Source organism: Bufo bufo, chromosome 3, assembly GCF_905171765.1.
Source record: "Bufo bufo chromosome 3, aBufBuf1.1, whole genome shotgun sequence".
NCBI classification, from domain to species: domain Eukaryota; kingdom Metazoa; phylum Chordata; class Amphibia; order Anura; family Bufonidae; genus Bufo; species Bufo bufo.
Window position 1 is genome coordinate 224,186,829 of NC_053391.1, and position 18,027 is coordinate 224,204,855.

An 18,027-nucleotide genomic window follows, 5' to 3' on the forward strand; every position below is an offset into this window, starting at 1 on the left:
GGCGCAAATTCTTTCCACCTGGAGGTTCCCCCGCCCCAAGGGGATCGCAGCGCCGCCCCCCAGGCCGGATCCCTGTTAACCCTCGGGGTACCGGCCGGCTCCCAATGGGCCTGTATGGCTGCATACATTTTCCTGCCTCTCAGAGAGGCTCTGCCCCTGTATGGTGGCCCCCCTTTCTGCCTCAGAGAGGCTGTGTTATTAAAAAAATAAAATAAAAATAGATAACTAACGGATTTCTTGTGGGCTGCGCAGGACGCTGCAGCCTCATCCCTGTAGTGCTGCCTGTATGCATGTCCCCCTTCCATAGGTGGCATGGATTCGCTGCCGGCCATAGGCATGCCTCCTTTCCTCAGGTGACATATACACACACTCTCGCTGACTGTGTTTGTTCTCTCGCCAGTACGTTGCTGGCCATGTGCATGACCCCCATCCATGGCGGGGTGCTTGCACTCTCCCTGGATGCGATGCTGGCCATGTGCATGACCCCCCCCTTTCTGGGCGGCATACTGCACTCTCACCGGATTCGTTGCTGGCCATGAGCATGGCCCTCTAACATGGGTGGAATGCTTGCACTCCCATTGGATACGGTGCTGACCTTGTGCGTGACCACCCCTCATTCCATGGGCGGAATTTTGCACGCTCACCAGATTCACGGCTGTCCCTGTATATGCTGTGCTGGACTTGTACATGTCCCCCTTCATTGGCGGAGTAGTTGCACCCTCACGAAATTCGGTGTTGGATGGATTATTGTACACTTACTTAATGCTAGGATAACCCTACGCATGTCCCCCTTTCACTAGGTGGACCTCCTGCGTTCTTGCTGGATACTGTGTGGCCATGTGCATGGCCCCCTTCTGGGCGAAATATGGTATGTCCTACTTCTCTGAAGTAGGTACGGGCCTTGGGCATCACCCCCTGTTGGGGCGGGCTTTTGCACTCTTGCCGACTGCAGTTTGCCAGGTACATTTCCCCCCTTTCTGGGCGGACTGCTTGCGTTCCATCGCATGCCATACTAGTCTTGTGCATAACTTCCTTTCATGGTGCACTTTGCACTTCCATAGATACTGTGGGACTCTGTGGCTGGCCCCCTTCGCTGAGTGACTATTTTGCAGTGAGCGGACGTTCTTGTGCGCTCTGTGCGTTGTTTGGGGCGTGTATGCCTTTTCCTCCCGTAGGTGTGTTGGCCTTCTCACTGCTTACGGGGCTGCTCGTACGTATGCCTCCCTTCCTCCTGCGACATACTTGCTTCTCTTGGGATACGATGCTTGCCGCAAGCCTTGCACGCTTCTCTGAAGAGATCATTCTGCTTCCACCTGACCCGGACGGGCTCTACCTGCTCTCTACTGCACCGAGCTAGGCGGTACTCGTTCTCGGGTTTGGATTGTATATTGCGGATTCGTTGTGACTGTATCCACCATGTTTGTTGGCCCTTCCGCCTGGGGAGTGGTTCCTAGATGCATACCCATTCGTCCTCCCGCGGCATTGCTTCCCTACGCAAGCGGTCACATGGACTAGAGTGCTGCCTGCAGCGCCCCTCGAATTCTACGTTGGCTCTAGCGGGAGTATGGTTCCCTCGCCTACTACCATTTCCTCCTCTTCGGATGCAGTGTGGTATGAGTCCTTCCTGTTGGCGCCCTCTGCGCTTCAGTCTGATCTGCTACCTTGTTCGGGCCGCTCTTCTTGGGAAGGTCACCCAACTTCTCTTGGGTGCTCGATTATCCAGGTCCGGGGGACCTCCACTTTGGGTTCTTCAGGGTATTCGCCTTCTGCGAGGCGGTGAACCTGGCGTCTCAGAGTAGCGGGGTTCTGCTTTTGAGCTGTCCTATGGCTTCCCTGTTGCCCACTCCTCCTTTCGGTTGGAGGGTGTTATGTTGGCCTCTGTCTCGACTGCTTTTTCTCGCCGGCTCTGTTTTGGCTCCCGCTCGGGGCATATCACTCCAATGTGGCTTCTGCCCTGGCCAGGCTTCAGGGCTGTTCCTTCACTGCCCTCCCCTCTGGGGAGAGCATGGTTGTTCACGTGGATGGTTCCGGTGTTTCTTGTGGCCTCGTACTGTCTCCCTCGTTCACACTGGCTGTACTAGCTCTGTGCCTATTTACCGGGTCGACCGCGCTCTGTCCTCCCACTGGGTGCAGATTGCGTTTTCCATTCTGGGCAATGGTCCTGCTGTAGACTTACCTTCTCGGTAACTTGGGAGGACTACCCTTCGGTCACGATTGTCCTTAGATCTCCCACACCGGGACTGTAGAACACCTTCCTGTGGTGGCTACATCGACATGGACTTTAGCCTGTCTTGTCCTGGCACCTGTCGGATGCTGGGCGGAACCTTTCGGTTCCTTCCGTCTGTCCTTCTGCTCCCCCTCTCCGGGTGGATACGGGACGACGTTGCTCGGGGGCCGACGGGACCAGTTTTGCCGACCCTTCTGCCCGTGTTACTGGTCTGCGCATGATCACATTGGTTTTCTCCCGCTTGCCCAGGCGACTCCAGCGGGCACGCTAGTGTTCGCCCCCGGCCGTGCTTCGTCCAGGATCGGTTGTCGGACTTCGGGGTTTTACCTGGGGTTCTGTGGGAAGCTGGGCATTCCCCCACTCTGCCTTTCTCTCCCCATGGTTCTGTCTTTCTCCAGTCCGGCCTGGACCTGGGACTCTGTTACTTGAAGTGTCAAGGTCGGCGCTGTCCCTCCTCTTCCAGCGTTCCTTGGCCCTCTGGGCCTGTCAAGACCTTCTTACACGGAGTGGCTCTTTGGTTCCTCTGTACCGTCCCCCGGTACCGCCCCTGGGAACTACATACTGAGCTCTCAGCGCTCCAATCTTTCCCTTGGAGCCATTACAGAAGTTCTCTCTATTCCTTCTGTCTTGTACGGTTGTGTTTCTGTAGCCATCGTGTCTCTGACTGGTGTCTGAATGGCGGCCCTTCTTGTTCCGAGCCTTCTGTCCTTCCCCAGGACAGGGCTGTTCTCCATCCTGTCCCTTCCTTCCTTCTGAAGGTGGTATCTGCCTTTCATCTCAACGAGGCTATCGTCCTCCCCTTCCCATTCCCGGGAATGGACACCTTCACCGATTTGGACGTTGTTTGGGCCTTGCAGTTTTTACTTGGAGATCTCCGACTCTTGTCGACGCTCGGTCTCTTGTGTTTCCAGGAGGTCCGTGCAAAGGTTTGACTGCCTCCAGGGTGGCTTCCCTCCGCTTTATCAGAATGGCTATTGCTGAGGTTACCGTTCATTTCACCAGAGCGGTCGGTGCCTCCTGGGCTGGAGGCATTGGCTTCGGCCATGCAATTGTGCAAGGCGGCCACTGGTCTTCCTTGCACGCCTTACCGAGTTCTACAGGGTGCATACTCGGGCTTCGGCGGATGCTGCCTTGAGCGCCTGGGTTTGCAGGCGGCGATTCCATGATGCCTTCGGGTGCTTCGCCTTGGTGCTGTGGTCCCTCCCCTCTTGGACTGCTCTCGAACGTCCCAAGGTCTTCTGTGTCCCCCAAGGAAAATGGTCGAGAAAACGAGATTTTTGTATAACTTACCAGTAAAATCTCTTTCTCGCTCTTCCTTGGGGGACACAGCACCCACCCATTCATTTTTTTTTTCTACACGGTTTCCGAATTTGTTTTACCCGTTGGGTAGTTGGCTTGTTGGTTCAACTTGTTGGACTTTGCCTTTTCTCACTACTTGGACACGCAACTGGCAGTCTCTCTCTCCAGGCTGAGGGTATAGCTGATGGAGGAGAGGCTTAACAGTTTTCACTTAGTGTCACGCTTCCTAGGGAGCTGAGCTGTACCCAAGGTCTTCTGTGTCCCCCAAGGAAGAGCGAGAAAGAGATTTTACTGGTAAGTTATAAAAAAATCTCGTTATTTTAGGGTACTTTAACACTAGCGTTTTTCATTTCCGGCATAGAGTTCCGTCACAGGGGCTCTATACCGGAAAAAAACTGATCAGGTATATCCCCATGCATTCTGAATAAAGAGTAATCCGTTCAGGATCTCTTCAGTTTAGTCATTTTGACTGATCAGGCAAAAGATAAAACCGTAGCATGCTACGGTTTTATCTCCGGTGGAAAAAACTGAAGACTTGCCTGAATGCCGGATCCGGCATTTTTCCCCATAGGAATGTATTAGTGCCGGATCTGGCATTCAAACCGGTAAAAATGTGCAAAAAGATACAAGGTGGAGAGTTAATTTTCATGGCAAAGAAGGACTATGCAATTCATCTGATCACTCTTCATAACATTCTGGAGTATATGCAAATTGCTATTATAAAAACTTAAGCAGCAACTTTTCCAATTTCCAATATTTATGTAATTCTCAAAACTTTTGGCCACGACTGTATATTCAGCCAGTAGCTGGAGAGCACTGATGCGGCATGTCATCATTTTGGCAACTTGTACAGCCCAGAATTGAGGTCTATTCACACATCCATGTGTTTTTTGCGGATCCGCAAAACACAGACACTGGCAATGTGCGTTCCGCATTTTGCGGACCGCACATCGCCGGCCCTAATAGAAAATGCCTATTCTTTATGGCATTTTCTATTTTTTTCGGGAGCGGAAATGCGGACCCGGGAGTGCAGGTCCGGATTGGGGCCCCCCATCGTGCAGCCCTATAGAAATGAGTGGGTCCGCAATTCCGTTCCGCAAAATGCGGAACGGAATTGCGGATGTGTGAATGGAGCCTTATACAGCCATTTTTGCTTTGGTGTTAGAGGTATTCCTAAGTTGGGATGAATCTAGAGGTTCGAGTGGGCTGCGCTATTCCGTAGTTCCCATATGAGTTAATGGAGTTACGGAAAAGGCGTGGCACAGCAAGCTACACACTTTGTGTCCCACACGTTACAGAAGCAGCATAGCACAGTCTGCTCGGCTGCCTCCCTAGTCCCAACCCCCTCTGACTGCTTACTCCAGGTGGGAGATCATCTCAAGATGAGAATTTAAGAACTTAGTGTACATAGCTCAATAGCTCTTTGGAATCCTTTGAGGGACCAGTGTGAAAGAATCTAGTAGGTTTAGTTTATTCATTTATGAAAATTTGCCAAGGGTTCAGGTTCACAAGGTTGAGATTCACGTGGTTCATTATAACTTTATCTGTTTTTCTAATGTTCAGGAGGTGATGCAGCAGAAGATGAAGAAGTGGATGTGACTAGCGTGGACCGTATTGCTGCCTTTTGTAGCAGGTACCTCAGTCTTTCTAACATTTATGTTGTGTGCATTCCATAATGTATGTTTCTTATATATCACTTTTTGAACTCCTAGAAAACATTGGCTACACACCTTATTAGTTTGTCAGCTGACGTTAGTTCACCTTTTGTAAGGCGAGGACATCGTATCTCATTAATATAGTGAACACCTAAGCTTGATTTACTCTTAAAAGGGTATTCTGGTTACATGAAATTATCCCCTATCCACAGGGTAGGGGTATAACTATTAGATCGGTGGGGGTCCTACGGCTGGGACCCTTAGTGGTCACAAGAACATAAGCCCTCTACCCCTGCAGTCCCCTGAAATAAACTGAGTGGCCAGTGGGTTCATTAATTTCTATTGGAATTCCGGAGATCATAGAGTGCTCAGAACTCCCATAGAAATTAATGGAGCGGCACCACACATGCCCGACCAGCCACTCCGTTCATTTCAGGGATACAGGGGCCCCGTTCGTGCGTCCCAACTATAGGACCCCCACCGATCTGATAGTTATCACCTATCCTGTGGATTGGGGATAATTTAATGTAACCAGAATATCCCTTTAAGTCTGCTTTTATTCTTTAGGTGTGGGGAAATTCAGCAGGAACTGACCCACAAGGACAGTAGATCTGTCCCTAGAATATACCCTCTCATAATGCAAAGACTATGTACATTAACCTCATTATTTCAAGCATGTCATACCCCCATGGTTCCATTATTCTGCTTTTGTGTTTCATGGTTGCAGAGAATATCAACTGTATTCAGCGCTTCCGCCTAATGAGGACTTTGAAGTCAAGAAAGCTGCCCCTTGCATCGTCCAAGTCAAGTTCACCACGCCCTAGTCCTGCCTCCTGTCCCTTGATTGACATTTCAAAGCAGTGGCAACATCATTCTCTCGCCTCTCCACATCTCGCACAGACACATTTTGTCTCCTCTGGGGCGCCTGTGCAGTGGAGCTGGGTGCACAGCACCTAGCTTGAGTGCTGTGCGCAGTTATGGGGTGCTCCTGGTCATCCAGGATGCATGCAAACCTTACAGACGCACACTGTCCCCCTTGTATGACACAGGCACAGAGAAGTGCTGAAGCCAGGTGCTGTACACCTAGCTTCACTGCGCAGGTGCTCTGGAGGGGACAGTGCACCTGCACAAGATGTGGAGATGATGTTGCCACTGCTCGGAGACATCAATCAAGAGGAAGATTCGAAGAACTTGACTTGAAGGATGCAAGAGCTGGCCTCCTAGACTTAGAAGTGCCCTTTAGGGTGGAATAAAGTTGATTTTCTCTGCAACCCTGAAACACAAAAGCAGAATAACAGCACCATCGAAGACAACATGGATGAAATAATAAGGTAATGCACATAGTTAAATGTTGAATATCTGGATGTCAGGTTCCCTTTAAAGGTAATGGATACCTTTTTGTAAAAAAAAAAAAAAAAATTATATATATATATATATATATATATTACACACTCACATAAAGAATTATTAGGAACACCTTTTCTATTTCTCATTAATGCAATTATCTAGTCAACCAATTACATGGCAGTTGCTTCAATGCATTTAGGGGTGTGCTCCTGGTCAAGACAATCTCCTGAACTCCAAACTGAATGTCAGAATGGGAAAGAAAGGTGATTTAAGCAATTTTGAGCGTGGCATGGTTGTTGGTGCCAGACGGACCGGTCTGAGTATTTCACAATCTGCTCAGTTACTGGGATTTTCACGCACAACCATTTCTAGGGTTTACAAAAAATGGTGTGAAAAGGGAAAAACATCCAGTATGCGGCAGTCCTGTGGGCAAATATGCCTTGTGGATGCTAGAGGTCAGAGGAGAATGGGCCGACTGATTCAAGCTGATAGAAGAGCAACGTTGACTGAAATAACCACTCGTTACAACCGAGGTATGCAGCAAAGCATTTGTGAAGCCACAACACGCACAACCTTGAGGCGGATGGGCTACAACAGCAGAAGACCCCACCGGGTACCACTCATCTCCACTACAAATAGGAAAAAGAGGCTACAATTTGCACGAGCTCACCAAAATTGGACTGTTGAAGACTGGAAAAATGTTGCCTGGTCTGATGAGTCTCGATTTCTGTACTTCCAGCAGGATAATGCACCATGTCACAAAGCTCGAATTATTTCAAATTGGTTTCTTGAACATGACAATGAGTTCACTGTACTAAAATGGCCCCCACAGTCACCAGATCTCAACCCAATAGAGCATCTTTGGGATGTGGTGGAACGGGAGCTTCGTGCCCTGGATGTGCATCCCTCAAATCTCCATCAACTGCAAGATGCTATCCTATCAATATGGGCCAACATTTCTAAAGAATGCTATCAGCACCTTGTTGAATCAATGCCACGTAGAATTAAGGCAGTTCTGAAGGCAAAAGGGGGTCCAACACCGTATTAGTATGGTGTTCCTAATAATTCTTTAGGTGAGTGTATATAGAAACATAGAATGTGTCAGCAGATAAGAACCATTTGCCCCATCTAGTCTGCCCAATATACTGAATACTATGAATAGCTCTTGTCCCTATCTTATATGAAGGATGGCCTTATGCCTATCCCATGCATGCTTAAACTCCTTCACTGTATTTGCAGCTACCACTTCTGCAGGAAGGCTATTCCATGCATCCACTACTCTCTCAGTAAAGTAATACTTCCTGATATTACTTTTAAACCTTTGCCCCTCTAATTTAAAACTATGTCCTCTTGTAGCAGTTTTTCTTCTTTTAAATATTCTCTCTTCTTTTACCTTGTTGATTCCCTTTTTGTATTTGAAAGTTTCTATCATATCCCCTCTGTCTCGTCTTTCTTCCAAGCTATACATGTTAAGGTCCTTTTAATCTTTCCTGGTAAGTTTTATCCTGCAATCCATGTACCAGTTTAGTAGCTCTTCTCTGAACTCTCTCCAAAGTATCAATATCCTTCTCGAGATATGGTCTCCAGTACTGAGCACAATACTCCAAATGAGGTCTCACTAGTGCTCTGTAGAGCGGCATGAGCACCTCCCTCTTTCTACTGGTAATGCCTCTCCCTATACACCCAAGCATTCTGCTAGCATTTCCTGCTGCTCTATGACATTGTCTGCCTACCTTTTAAGTCTTCTGAAATAATGACCCCTAAATCCCTTTCCTCAGATATTGAGGTTAGAACTGTATCACTGATTTTATATTCTGCTCTTGGGTTTTTACGCCCCAGGTGCATTATCTTGCACTTATAAACATAAAATTTTAGTTGCCAGATTTTTGACCATTCCTCTAGTTTTCTTAAATCCTTCTCCATTTGGTGTATCCCTCCAAGAACATCAACCCTGTTACAAATGTTATATATATATAATATATATATATATATATATATATATATATATATATATATATATATATATATACATACATACTCTCTGCTCTGCACTGATGAGGGGCAATCACCCCCGAAACAGCTGTCTCCAGATGAGGTGCTGGCTTACTTAGTATCCCAGTCATGTCTCAATGCTTATTTTAAGTGCTGAACATAGACTTATAGGATAGCTGCCTTACATCTGGTGGCATTAGAGGCAGAGCTTGTTAAGAGCTCATTTGCATCCCTTCCCTTTTAGTGATACCTTCACTTACGACCTGATGAGTGATTTTATACTTTTAAAAAGATTTGGCGATTCTTCTGCCATGGTCTTTTCTATACATTGTTGACACAGCTTCTTTTCATATGAGGAAGATTGGGAGCATCTACATAATGCACATTCTTTATTTTTTTTCTCTTTGTCAAAACCTTCTTCAGACTTGTCCTAGAGAAAAGAAACAACCATGTTTAGAAACCCTTAATGTCTGGGCACTTACCTATTCAAAAGACCATCTAGTACCGGCGCCGGTATCTCTCCTTCTGCCGGATCAGGTCTTTTTTTTTTTTTCTCCATGGTCACACAGCCGGAACCTTGCCTGGCCAGAATCCTGGGCAGTCACCAAAGTGTAGCCCCAAATAATGGAGTAAGAGGAGTATTCTGACTCCGATTGTTGTAATAGCGATTTATCCCTAGTGAGACCTCCTATGCCTGGCCTGTATAAGCAGATATAATCACTGCGGACAATACTTCAGATAGCTTGAACTCACCAACACCGAGTTTATCCGTGTAAGTTGCTTTATTCTGTAAGCCAGAGTACAGCAGAACAGATGGATTCCGGTATTGTGCGGTAAGAAATGATGCTTTCATAAGCATTCATGTGTACCTGTGCGTATGCTGGAGCAGTATGAAGAAACAGGAAGTGAGGTACACAGAAGAAGGGGTGGAGCAATGAAATGAATCACAGATATCACGAACAAGAAAAAACAAGTGCATTACCAAAAACTGCCACTAGATGGGAACATATATCCAAATAGAGAATATATAAATGGTTCAATGAATTAAACTATATAGATTTTAACTGCGTAGCAGAACACTCCCCATCTGGCATTGAAAATGTCACTATTTAAATCATAACGATAGTTATATAATTGCAAATAAACAACAGTGCAATTTGCTTGATGTCCGAGGACCTGAAAAACATAAAGAGAACAGGCATATAATGCAACAACTAAATGTAAGGCTTCAAGAGTATCAAGTAAAGTTCAAACACTTCTTGCTTGAAGTTTTAGGCAGGATTCAGCAGCATAGGCAATAAGTTCACTCTCCATAGGGCAAGAGCAGAATAAGTTCTGTGATAGGCCTGATGAAAGTCTTTACAGTCGCTTGTTTTGCAACTTTCACCTACACCTTGCATACCTTACAGTCATCACTATAAATGCTCTTCACAATGAGTCCCATAGGTCCCATGTTACTCTATTCTTTTGGTTTGCTGGTCCTTGAGCAGAACGAGATCTCCAACTTGTATGTTAGGGTACTGTCGTTGCCATTTCCTACATCCTTGCAGAGTGGAAAGATACTCCATCTTCCAACGATTCCAGAAGCGGTTGGCAAGGTTTTGTACTCTCTTCCATTGATCGTAGCGCAGATTTCCATCTTTAAAGTTTCCAGGTGGAACAGAAACGGACCCAAGCTTCTGAGTAAGCAGGGTAGCTGGGGTAAGGATAGTTGGGTTCTCTGGATCCTTGTCAGGTTCTAGAAGACCGAAGACGTCAGCCGTGGTCTCTTCTGTGTGATCCAGCAGGAATTCAGGACCTGTTAACCAGGAAGAATTTGCAAATACACTTGCAGACACTGGCCTAGTAGCATGATCTGCAGGATTAATTTCAGATGGGACATAATGCCATTGTTCAGGTTTAGATGATTTCCTGATTCTTTCTACACGTTTAGTCTGGTTGTATATGTAGCCCAGAACAACCTTACTGTCTGTATAGAATTTTGTGTCATCTATCTGAATGTCTAGCTCGCGTAATATGAAATCTGCGATTTCTACAGCTAGCACAGTCCCACAAAGTTCAAGCCTAGGAATTGTGTGCTCAGGCTTAGGTGCTAACTTAGCTTTCCCAAACATAAACCCTATGTGGGTTTGATTAGAAGAGTCTCTCACCTTGAGGTAGGCAACAGCCGCTAAGGCCTCAGTAGAAGCGTCTGAGAAGATGTGAAGCTCTTTTCTCCAGCTCGTAGCAAGGGAAGCTGAGGTGTAGCAGCGTGGTATAGGCTACTTTCACACTTGCGTTCAGAGCGGATCCGTCTGGTATCTGCACAGACGGATCCGCTCCTATAATGCAAACGCTTGGATCCGTTTGCATTACCATGAAAAAAAAAACAAAAAAACATTTTTTTTATTTTTTTTTGTTCATGATAATGCAAACGGATCTGTTTTGACTTTACATTGAAAGTCAATGGGGGACGGATCCGTTTGAAAATTGAGCCATACTGTGTCAACTTCAAACGGATCCATCCCCATTGACTTACATTGTAAGTCTGGACGGATCCGTTTGCCTCCGCACGGCCAGGCGGACACCCGAACGCTGCAAGCAGCGTTCAGGTGTCCGTCTGCTGAGCGGAGCGGAGGACAAACGCTGCCAAACTGATGCATTCTGAGCGGATCCGCATCCACTCAGAATGCATTAGGACTGGACGGATCCGTTCGGTGCCGCTTGTGAGAGCCTTCAAACGGAGCTCACAAGCGGAGCCCCGAATGCTAGTGTGAAAGTAGCCGGCGTGTAGAGATTGCTTCCAGGACTCCCACTTTGAAAGCTTGTCAGATGGCAGTGGAGCATCCCAATCTTTAATAGACTCTGAGAGCTGTCTAAGTAAGGCTTTACCTTGTATGGTCATGGGAGCCACAAATCCCATTGGATCGTATAGGCTGTTTACCACTGACAGAACACCACGCTTGATAAATGTCTTGTCTGTAGAGCTGACTTTAAGGCTGAAAGTGTCCTTTAATAAGTCCCACCGTAGGCCCAGACTTCTCTGTATAGGTGGCATGTCCATTCCCAGATTTAACTCCTTAAACCCTGTGGCATGATCGCCAGGTTGAAAGGCTTTCATAACAGCAACACTATTTGAGGCAATTTTGTGTAGTCTAAGGTTAGCCTCAGAAAGCATACCTTGTGTCCTTTGGAGGAGGTCTATGGCTTCTTTGTCTGTAGGTAAAGACTTAAGTCCATAGTCAACATAAAAGTCTCTCTCAACGAAGTGTCGAGTATCCGCGCCATACTCCTTTTCTCCATCAGTGGCATTCCTTCGTAAACCGTATGTTGCAACAGCGGGTGAGGGACTATTTCCGAAAACATGTACTTTCATGCGGTATTCAATAGGGATCGACCGATTATCGGTTTGGCCGATATTATCGGCCGATATTGAGGATTTTGAACGTTATCGGTATCGGCATCTATTTTGCCGATATTCCGATAACGTATTGGGAACACAGAACGCGCTGCTCTCAGCGCGTTCTGTGTTGCCTCCGCAGCACAGGGGAGAAGGAAGCAGTGTCTCCTCCCCCTGTGCTGCTGCTGCCGCTGCCGCCAATAGCAGGAGAGGAGACAAGAGGAGGGGAGGGGATGTGGCCGCTGCGCCACCAATGAAGATGAGTCTTTCATTAATTCATATACAGGAGGCGGGAGCTGGCTGCAGAATCACATAGCCGGCTCCCGACCTCTATGAACGGCAGCTGTGGTCCGCGGTAGTTAACCCCTTAGGTGCCGCGGATCGCAGCTACCGTTCATAGGGGTCGGGAGCCGGCTATGTGATTCTGCAGCCAGCTCCCGCCTCCTGTATATGAATGAGAGACTTATGTTCATTGGTGGCTCAGTGCGCCCCCCCAAGCCCCCTAGTATTAATCATTGGTGGCGCAGTGCGCCCCCCCACCCCCATCCCAATAGTAAAAACATTGGTGGCGCAGTGCGCCCCCCCAGTATTAATCATTGGTGGCAGTGGCCACAGGATCCCCTCTCCCCTGCTCCTCCGATTGGAGCCCCAGCAGTGTAAGCCTGGGGCTCCGATCGGTTACCATGGCAGCTAGGACGCTATTGAAGCCCTGGCTGCCATGATAAGCTCCATGCTGCTGTGTGCACAAAGCACAGAGCAGCAGGGACAGTGTGAGGTCTTATTCACCCTGATAGAGATTTATCAGGGTGAATAGGACAAGGGTTCTAGTCCCTAAGGGGGCTAAAAGTTAGTAAAAAAAAGCCCACAAAAATATTAAGTATAAATGAAAAAGATTTTCAAAAAAAATAAAATAATACACGTTAACAATAAACATTAATTTTCAGCAGATTTGTGTAGGAAAAAAATTTTTTTCCTCAAAAATAAAAATACCCAGAATATCGGTATAAATTATCGGCTATCGGCCTGAAAGTTGACAAATTATCGGTATCGGCCCTAAAAAATCAATATCGGTCGATCCCTAGTATTCAATAATCTCATTGTCCATGTTGTTGTCACGGTGCCACAGAAACCTTAGTAAATTCCTATGGTCTTCGCGTACAATAAAGCAATGAAAGATCTGCTCAATATCAGCAGTTATGGCAACTGGTTCTCTTCTAAATCTCATAAGTACGCCTACAAGGTTGTTGGTTAGATTCGGGCCAGTGAACATCGTTTAGGGATACATCTTGATGCTTGGCACTGGAGTCAAATACTATCCTGATTTTGTTTTGGCTTACGTGGATGATACACTCCGAAGAAAGGCAGATACCAGCACCCATCGTGTCTTTGAAGTGGTGGTGCTGGTTCGGCGTGATCATTGTTAAAGATCCTTTTCATAAAGGCGATGAAATGGTTCTTCATTCCAGGCCTGTTCCTTAGTGTTCGTTGAAGTGAGTTTAATCTGGATGAAGCCTCTTCACGATTGGTTGGTAGTTTGGCCCTTGTAGCACGAAGAGGTAATAGTGCAACCCAGCTGTTATACTAGTCCTGAAAGAATTCCTTATCCATTATTTTGATGAATTCTCTGTCTTCAACTGACAAGGCTATTTTGTTGTCCTCACTTGTAGTACAAAACACTGTGGTACCTAGGTTGTCATCCCAAAGGACAGGAGTAACATCAGGTACTTGGATGATGTCAAGAAGCTTCTCCCTTACTTCATAATGGTGACGGCACTGTTTTACGTCGGATGCACGTCCGTTTTCCAACATGTAAGTCTTGAAGGAGTGTATCTCAGATGCCGTACACCTCCTGTCCAAGCATACATCGCCCACTATTACCCAGCCTAGGTCAAGTCTTTGTGCATAAGGGGCATTGTCAGGCCCATCGCACTGATCGCGTACTTTATGTACTCTGAGAATGTCCCTTCCTAACAGGACTAAGATTTCAGCACTCTTGTCCATTGCAGGACTCTCATCAACAAGGTGCCTTAAATGAGGATGTTGATACGAAGATTCTGGAGTGGAAATCTTTCCTTTCATCTGGTATCTGGTCGCACTCGACTAACGTTGGTAGGGTTATACCTTCTCCCTCGTTGATATGAGAGACCATGAACCCGTCAACCCTTCTGCCGAAGGTCTCTACACGACCAGAACAGGTTCTGAGAGTATATTGTGTTGCGTGACCCTCTATGCCAAACATCTCAACGAATTTAGGCTTAACCAGGGATCTGTTGCTCTGTTAATCTATTATGGCATACATCCTAGCAGCTTTCTCAGGATGACTCTGTGGGTATATCTTGTCTAGGCATATTTTGGCACAGCATTTGTGGTCCTTGCCTTCTCCACAGACTTCTGTACATGAAGAAGAGACATTATCTTTGGTTGGAGCATGACCTTGTTGCTCCCCACCATGATTTGAGATGGGAGTGGAGGTAGGAAGCTGCTGTGGGTTGTCTGGAAGTGGAGTAGGATGCATGGCTGTAACATGTCTGTCGCTACCGCATTCTGTGCACTTGATGACAACTTTACAGTCTTTAGCAAAATGGCTATAAGAAGCACAGCACTTGTAGCATATGGCAGGTTTCCGGAGAATCTCTCTGCGCTCTTGTAAACAATTTGCCCTAAGCCCACGACATTTCTTAAGAGGGTGAAGCTTCTTGTGACTAGGACACTGACGATTAGGGTCTTTCTCTGTCATCCACAATGCCCTTATCAGTAGCTGAGGTTGCGAAGGGTGAGATGTCTGTCCTTTTAACAGATATTGCTCTATTTAAGTCTCTACGTTTAGCTGCTGTATTATCATACCTTGATGATGGTGAGGATGAAGCAGGCAGATTGGGTTCACTGGAGCTAAAGCTGGGATCGTTTCTCATCCAGGCTTGATCCCTAAGGAAGCTGCAGAAGTATGAGAATGGAGGAAAGGATACATTATAGTCTCTTTTGTGTCTTGAGCCCATTTCTCTTGTAGGCCGTATGGCAGTTTAGACACCACTGGGTTGACACCATGAGCGGTGTCCAGGAAGCTTAGTCTAGGTAGACGTGAGTCAGTCTTTGCCAACTCTAGCTCCATGAGGAGGTCACTTAGATCTTGGAGCTTGCTATAGTCTTTGTTCCCTATTTTTGGGAAGTTTTGCAGTCTCTTGAATAGAGCGCTTTCTTTGGCTTCAGAGCTACCATAGGATTGCTCAAGTCTTGCCCATGCAGCAACAAGACCTGCATCTGGGTGGTCAACATGGACTGTTCTGAGTCTTTTAACATGTCCTGCAGATTCTGGTCCCAGCCACTTTATGAGCAAATCAAGTTCTTCCTTAGCAGTAAGGTTGAGATCGCCAATAGTAGCCTTGAAGGTTGATCTCCAGGCCCTGTAGCTCTCTGGACAGTCGTCAAACCTTGAGAGGCTGGTGTTAATGAGCTCACGGTGTACCATGTATCTGGCAAAGTTATTCATGTCTGGTCTCTCACTCCTTGGTGTCAAAGTAACTTGTGAAACCCCTTGGGTGTGAAAGTTCTCTTATGATGTAGGGTGAGGTTTACCAGGGTAAAATGATGTTGCATGAGCGTTTAACTGTGGTATAGTCTCTAAGGCTTGTGCTGGCTTTGGTTTGAGCTGCGGCTTATCACCGGAAGTCACCTTGTTGTTAACATGAGTGGATCCGGTTTGCTGGAAGTGGCGTCCATCTCTCTGCCATTTCCTCCTGTGGACTGCATGCCGGGTAACTCCGTGGCGCTCGGAATATACAACTCCTGTTGAATGCCGGCCGCATGCGGCGGAATACACCACCTCACATGAGGGTGTTTCCTTCCATGTTTTGTTCCAGCATGGCCTCACTCCCATTGAGGAGCGCACACACACCTGCCACAAGAGCCAAGAGCCAGGAGGCAGCCTGGACCAGCACCGTCTCCTAAGAGTCCTGCCTAGCCCAACATATGAGCGATAGCGATAGACCCCAGCAGGTATGTGCCACATAACTAGGGATGAGCGAACCCGAACTGTATAGTTCGGGTTCGTACCGAATTTTGGGGTGTCCGTGACACGGACCCGAACCCGAACATTTTCGTAAAAGTTCGGGTTCGGTGTTTGGCGCTTTCTTGGCGCTTTTTGAAAGGCTGCAAAGCATCCAATCAACAAGCGTCATACTACTTGCCCCAAGAGGCCATCACAGCCTTGCCTACTATTGGCATGGCTGTGATTGGCCAGTGCGGCATGTGACCCAGCCTCTATATAAGCTTGGGTCACGTAGCGCTGCACGTCACTCTGCTGATACAAGCGTAGGGAGAGGTTGCTGCTGCGACGTTAGGGCGAGATTAGGCAGATTAACTCCTCCAAAAGACTTAATTCAGTGATCGATTTCCAGCTGTGGATCATTGAAGTGCTGATATTGAATTGCTCACTTTTTTTAGGCTGCCCAGAGCGTTTTTATATCACTTTTTTCTGTGGTGATCGGCGGCCATTTTGTGGCTTGTGGTGCGCCAGCACAAGCTACCACCAAGTGCATTTAACCATCAATAGTGTGGTTATTTTTTGCTATATCCTACATCAGGTGCAGGCTGAGCCTGTGTCACCCAAGTGCATTTAACCATCAATAGTGTGGTTATTTTTTGGCCATATACTACATCAGGTGCAGGCTGAGCCTGTGTCACCCAAGTGCATTTAACCATCAATAGTGTGGTTATTTTTTGGCCATATACTACATCAGGGGCAAGTTGAGCCTGTCGCCCAGCGCCTAAAAAATAGGCCTGACATTTCTATTCCTCCAAATCAGTACTGTTTTAGCTGGTCAAATTATTTGTAGTGACCGTAAAAGCACAGTTTTTGTTCTGGGTTGAAAAACTATTCCCAAATTTGCCATTCTCTAAATTAGTAGTTTCTGTTATATCAGGCCTACTTTAAATCTATCCCAAAAAAGGTATATTAGATTCAAGGTGCTGATAGTGTCATTCTGAAAAACTTAACACACACGCTACAGTGCAGATACAAGTCTAATTCTGTGATTAAACGTATACCTGTCACACAGCGCCTAAAAAATAGGCCTCACATTTATATTCAGCTAAATCTGTCATTACGGATGTGCCTGTATTAGTGTAATACGGTACCTAAATAGATAGCCAGACAGTGTTAGGTGTCTGTAAAAAAAAAAAAAAAAAAAGGCCTGAATTTTAATTCAATACATTGGCCCGAATAATATTTTTCTTATTGTGGTGAATGGGAACAATGAGGAAAACATCTAGTAAGGGACGCGTACGTGGACATGGTCGTGGTGGTGTTAGTGGACCCTCTGGTGCTCGGAGAGGACGTGGCCGTTCTGCCACAGCCACACGTCCTAGTGTACCAACTACCTCAGGTCCCAGTAGCCGCCAGAATTTACAGGGATATTTGGTGGGGCCCAATGCCGTTCTAAGGATGGTAAGGCCTGAGCAGGTTCACATTATCTCCCACCCAGTCTTCTGCAGAAAGTGCACAGATGGCGCATGAAAACCAAGCCCATCAGTCTGTCACATCACCCCCATGCATATCAGGGAAACTGTCTGAGCCTCAAGTTATGCAGCAGTCTCTTATGCTGTTTGAAGACTCTGCTGCCAGGGTTTCCCAAGGGCATCCACCTAGCCCTTCCCCAGGGGTGGAAGAGATAGAATGCACTAACGCACAACCACTTATGTTTCCTGATGATGAGGACATGGGAATACCACCTCAGCACGTCTCTGATGATGACGAAACACAGGTGCCAACTGCTGCGTCTTTCTGCAGTGTGCAGACTGAACAGGAGGTCAGGGATCAAGACTGGGTGGAAGACGATGCAGGGGACGATGAGGTCCTAGACCCCACATGGAATGAAGGTCGTGCCACTGACTTTCACAGTTCGGAGGAAGAGGCAGTGGTGAGACCGAGCCAACAGCGTAGCAAAAGACAAAGAGGGAGCAGTGGGCAAAATCAGAACACCCGCCACCAAGAGACTCCGCCTGCTACTGACCGCCGCCATCTGGGACCGAGCACCCCAAAGGCAGCTTCAAGGAGTTCCCTGGCATGGCACTTCTTCAAACAATGTGCTGACGATAAGACCCAAGTGGTTTGCACGCTGTGCCATCAGAGC

The 18,027-nt window shown here is 47.1% G+C and overlaps 1 protein-coding gene across 2 annotated transcripts in view; it reads left to right on the top strand.

The window, feature by feature from the left end:
* Positions 1-18,027, top strand: part of RBBP5 (RB binding protein 5, histone lysine methyltransferase complex subunit) — a 72,262-nt gene that overhangs the window by 41,607 nt on the left and 12,628 nt on the right. For both annotated transcript variants that reach the window (XM_040423986.1, XM_040423985.1), the window contains exon 11: positions 5,090-5,159. In XM_040423986.1, the coding sequence (XP_040279920.1) occupies positions 5,090-5,159 (70 nt within the window). The remainder of the gene's footprint in view (positions 1-5,089; positions 5,160-18,027) is intronic.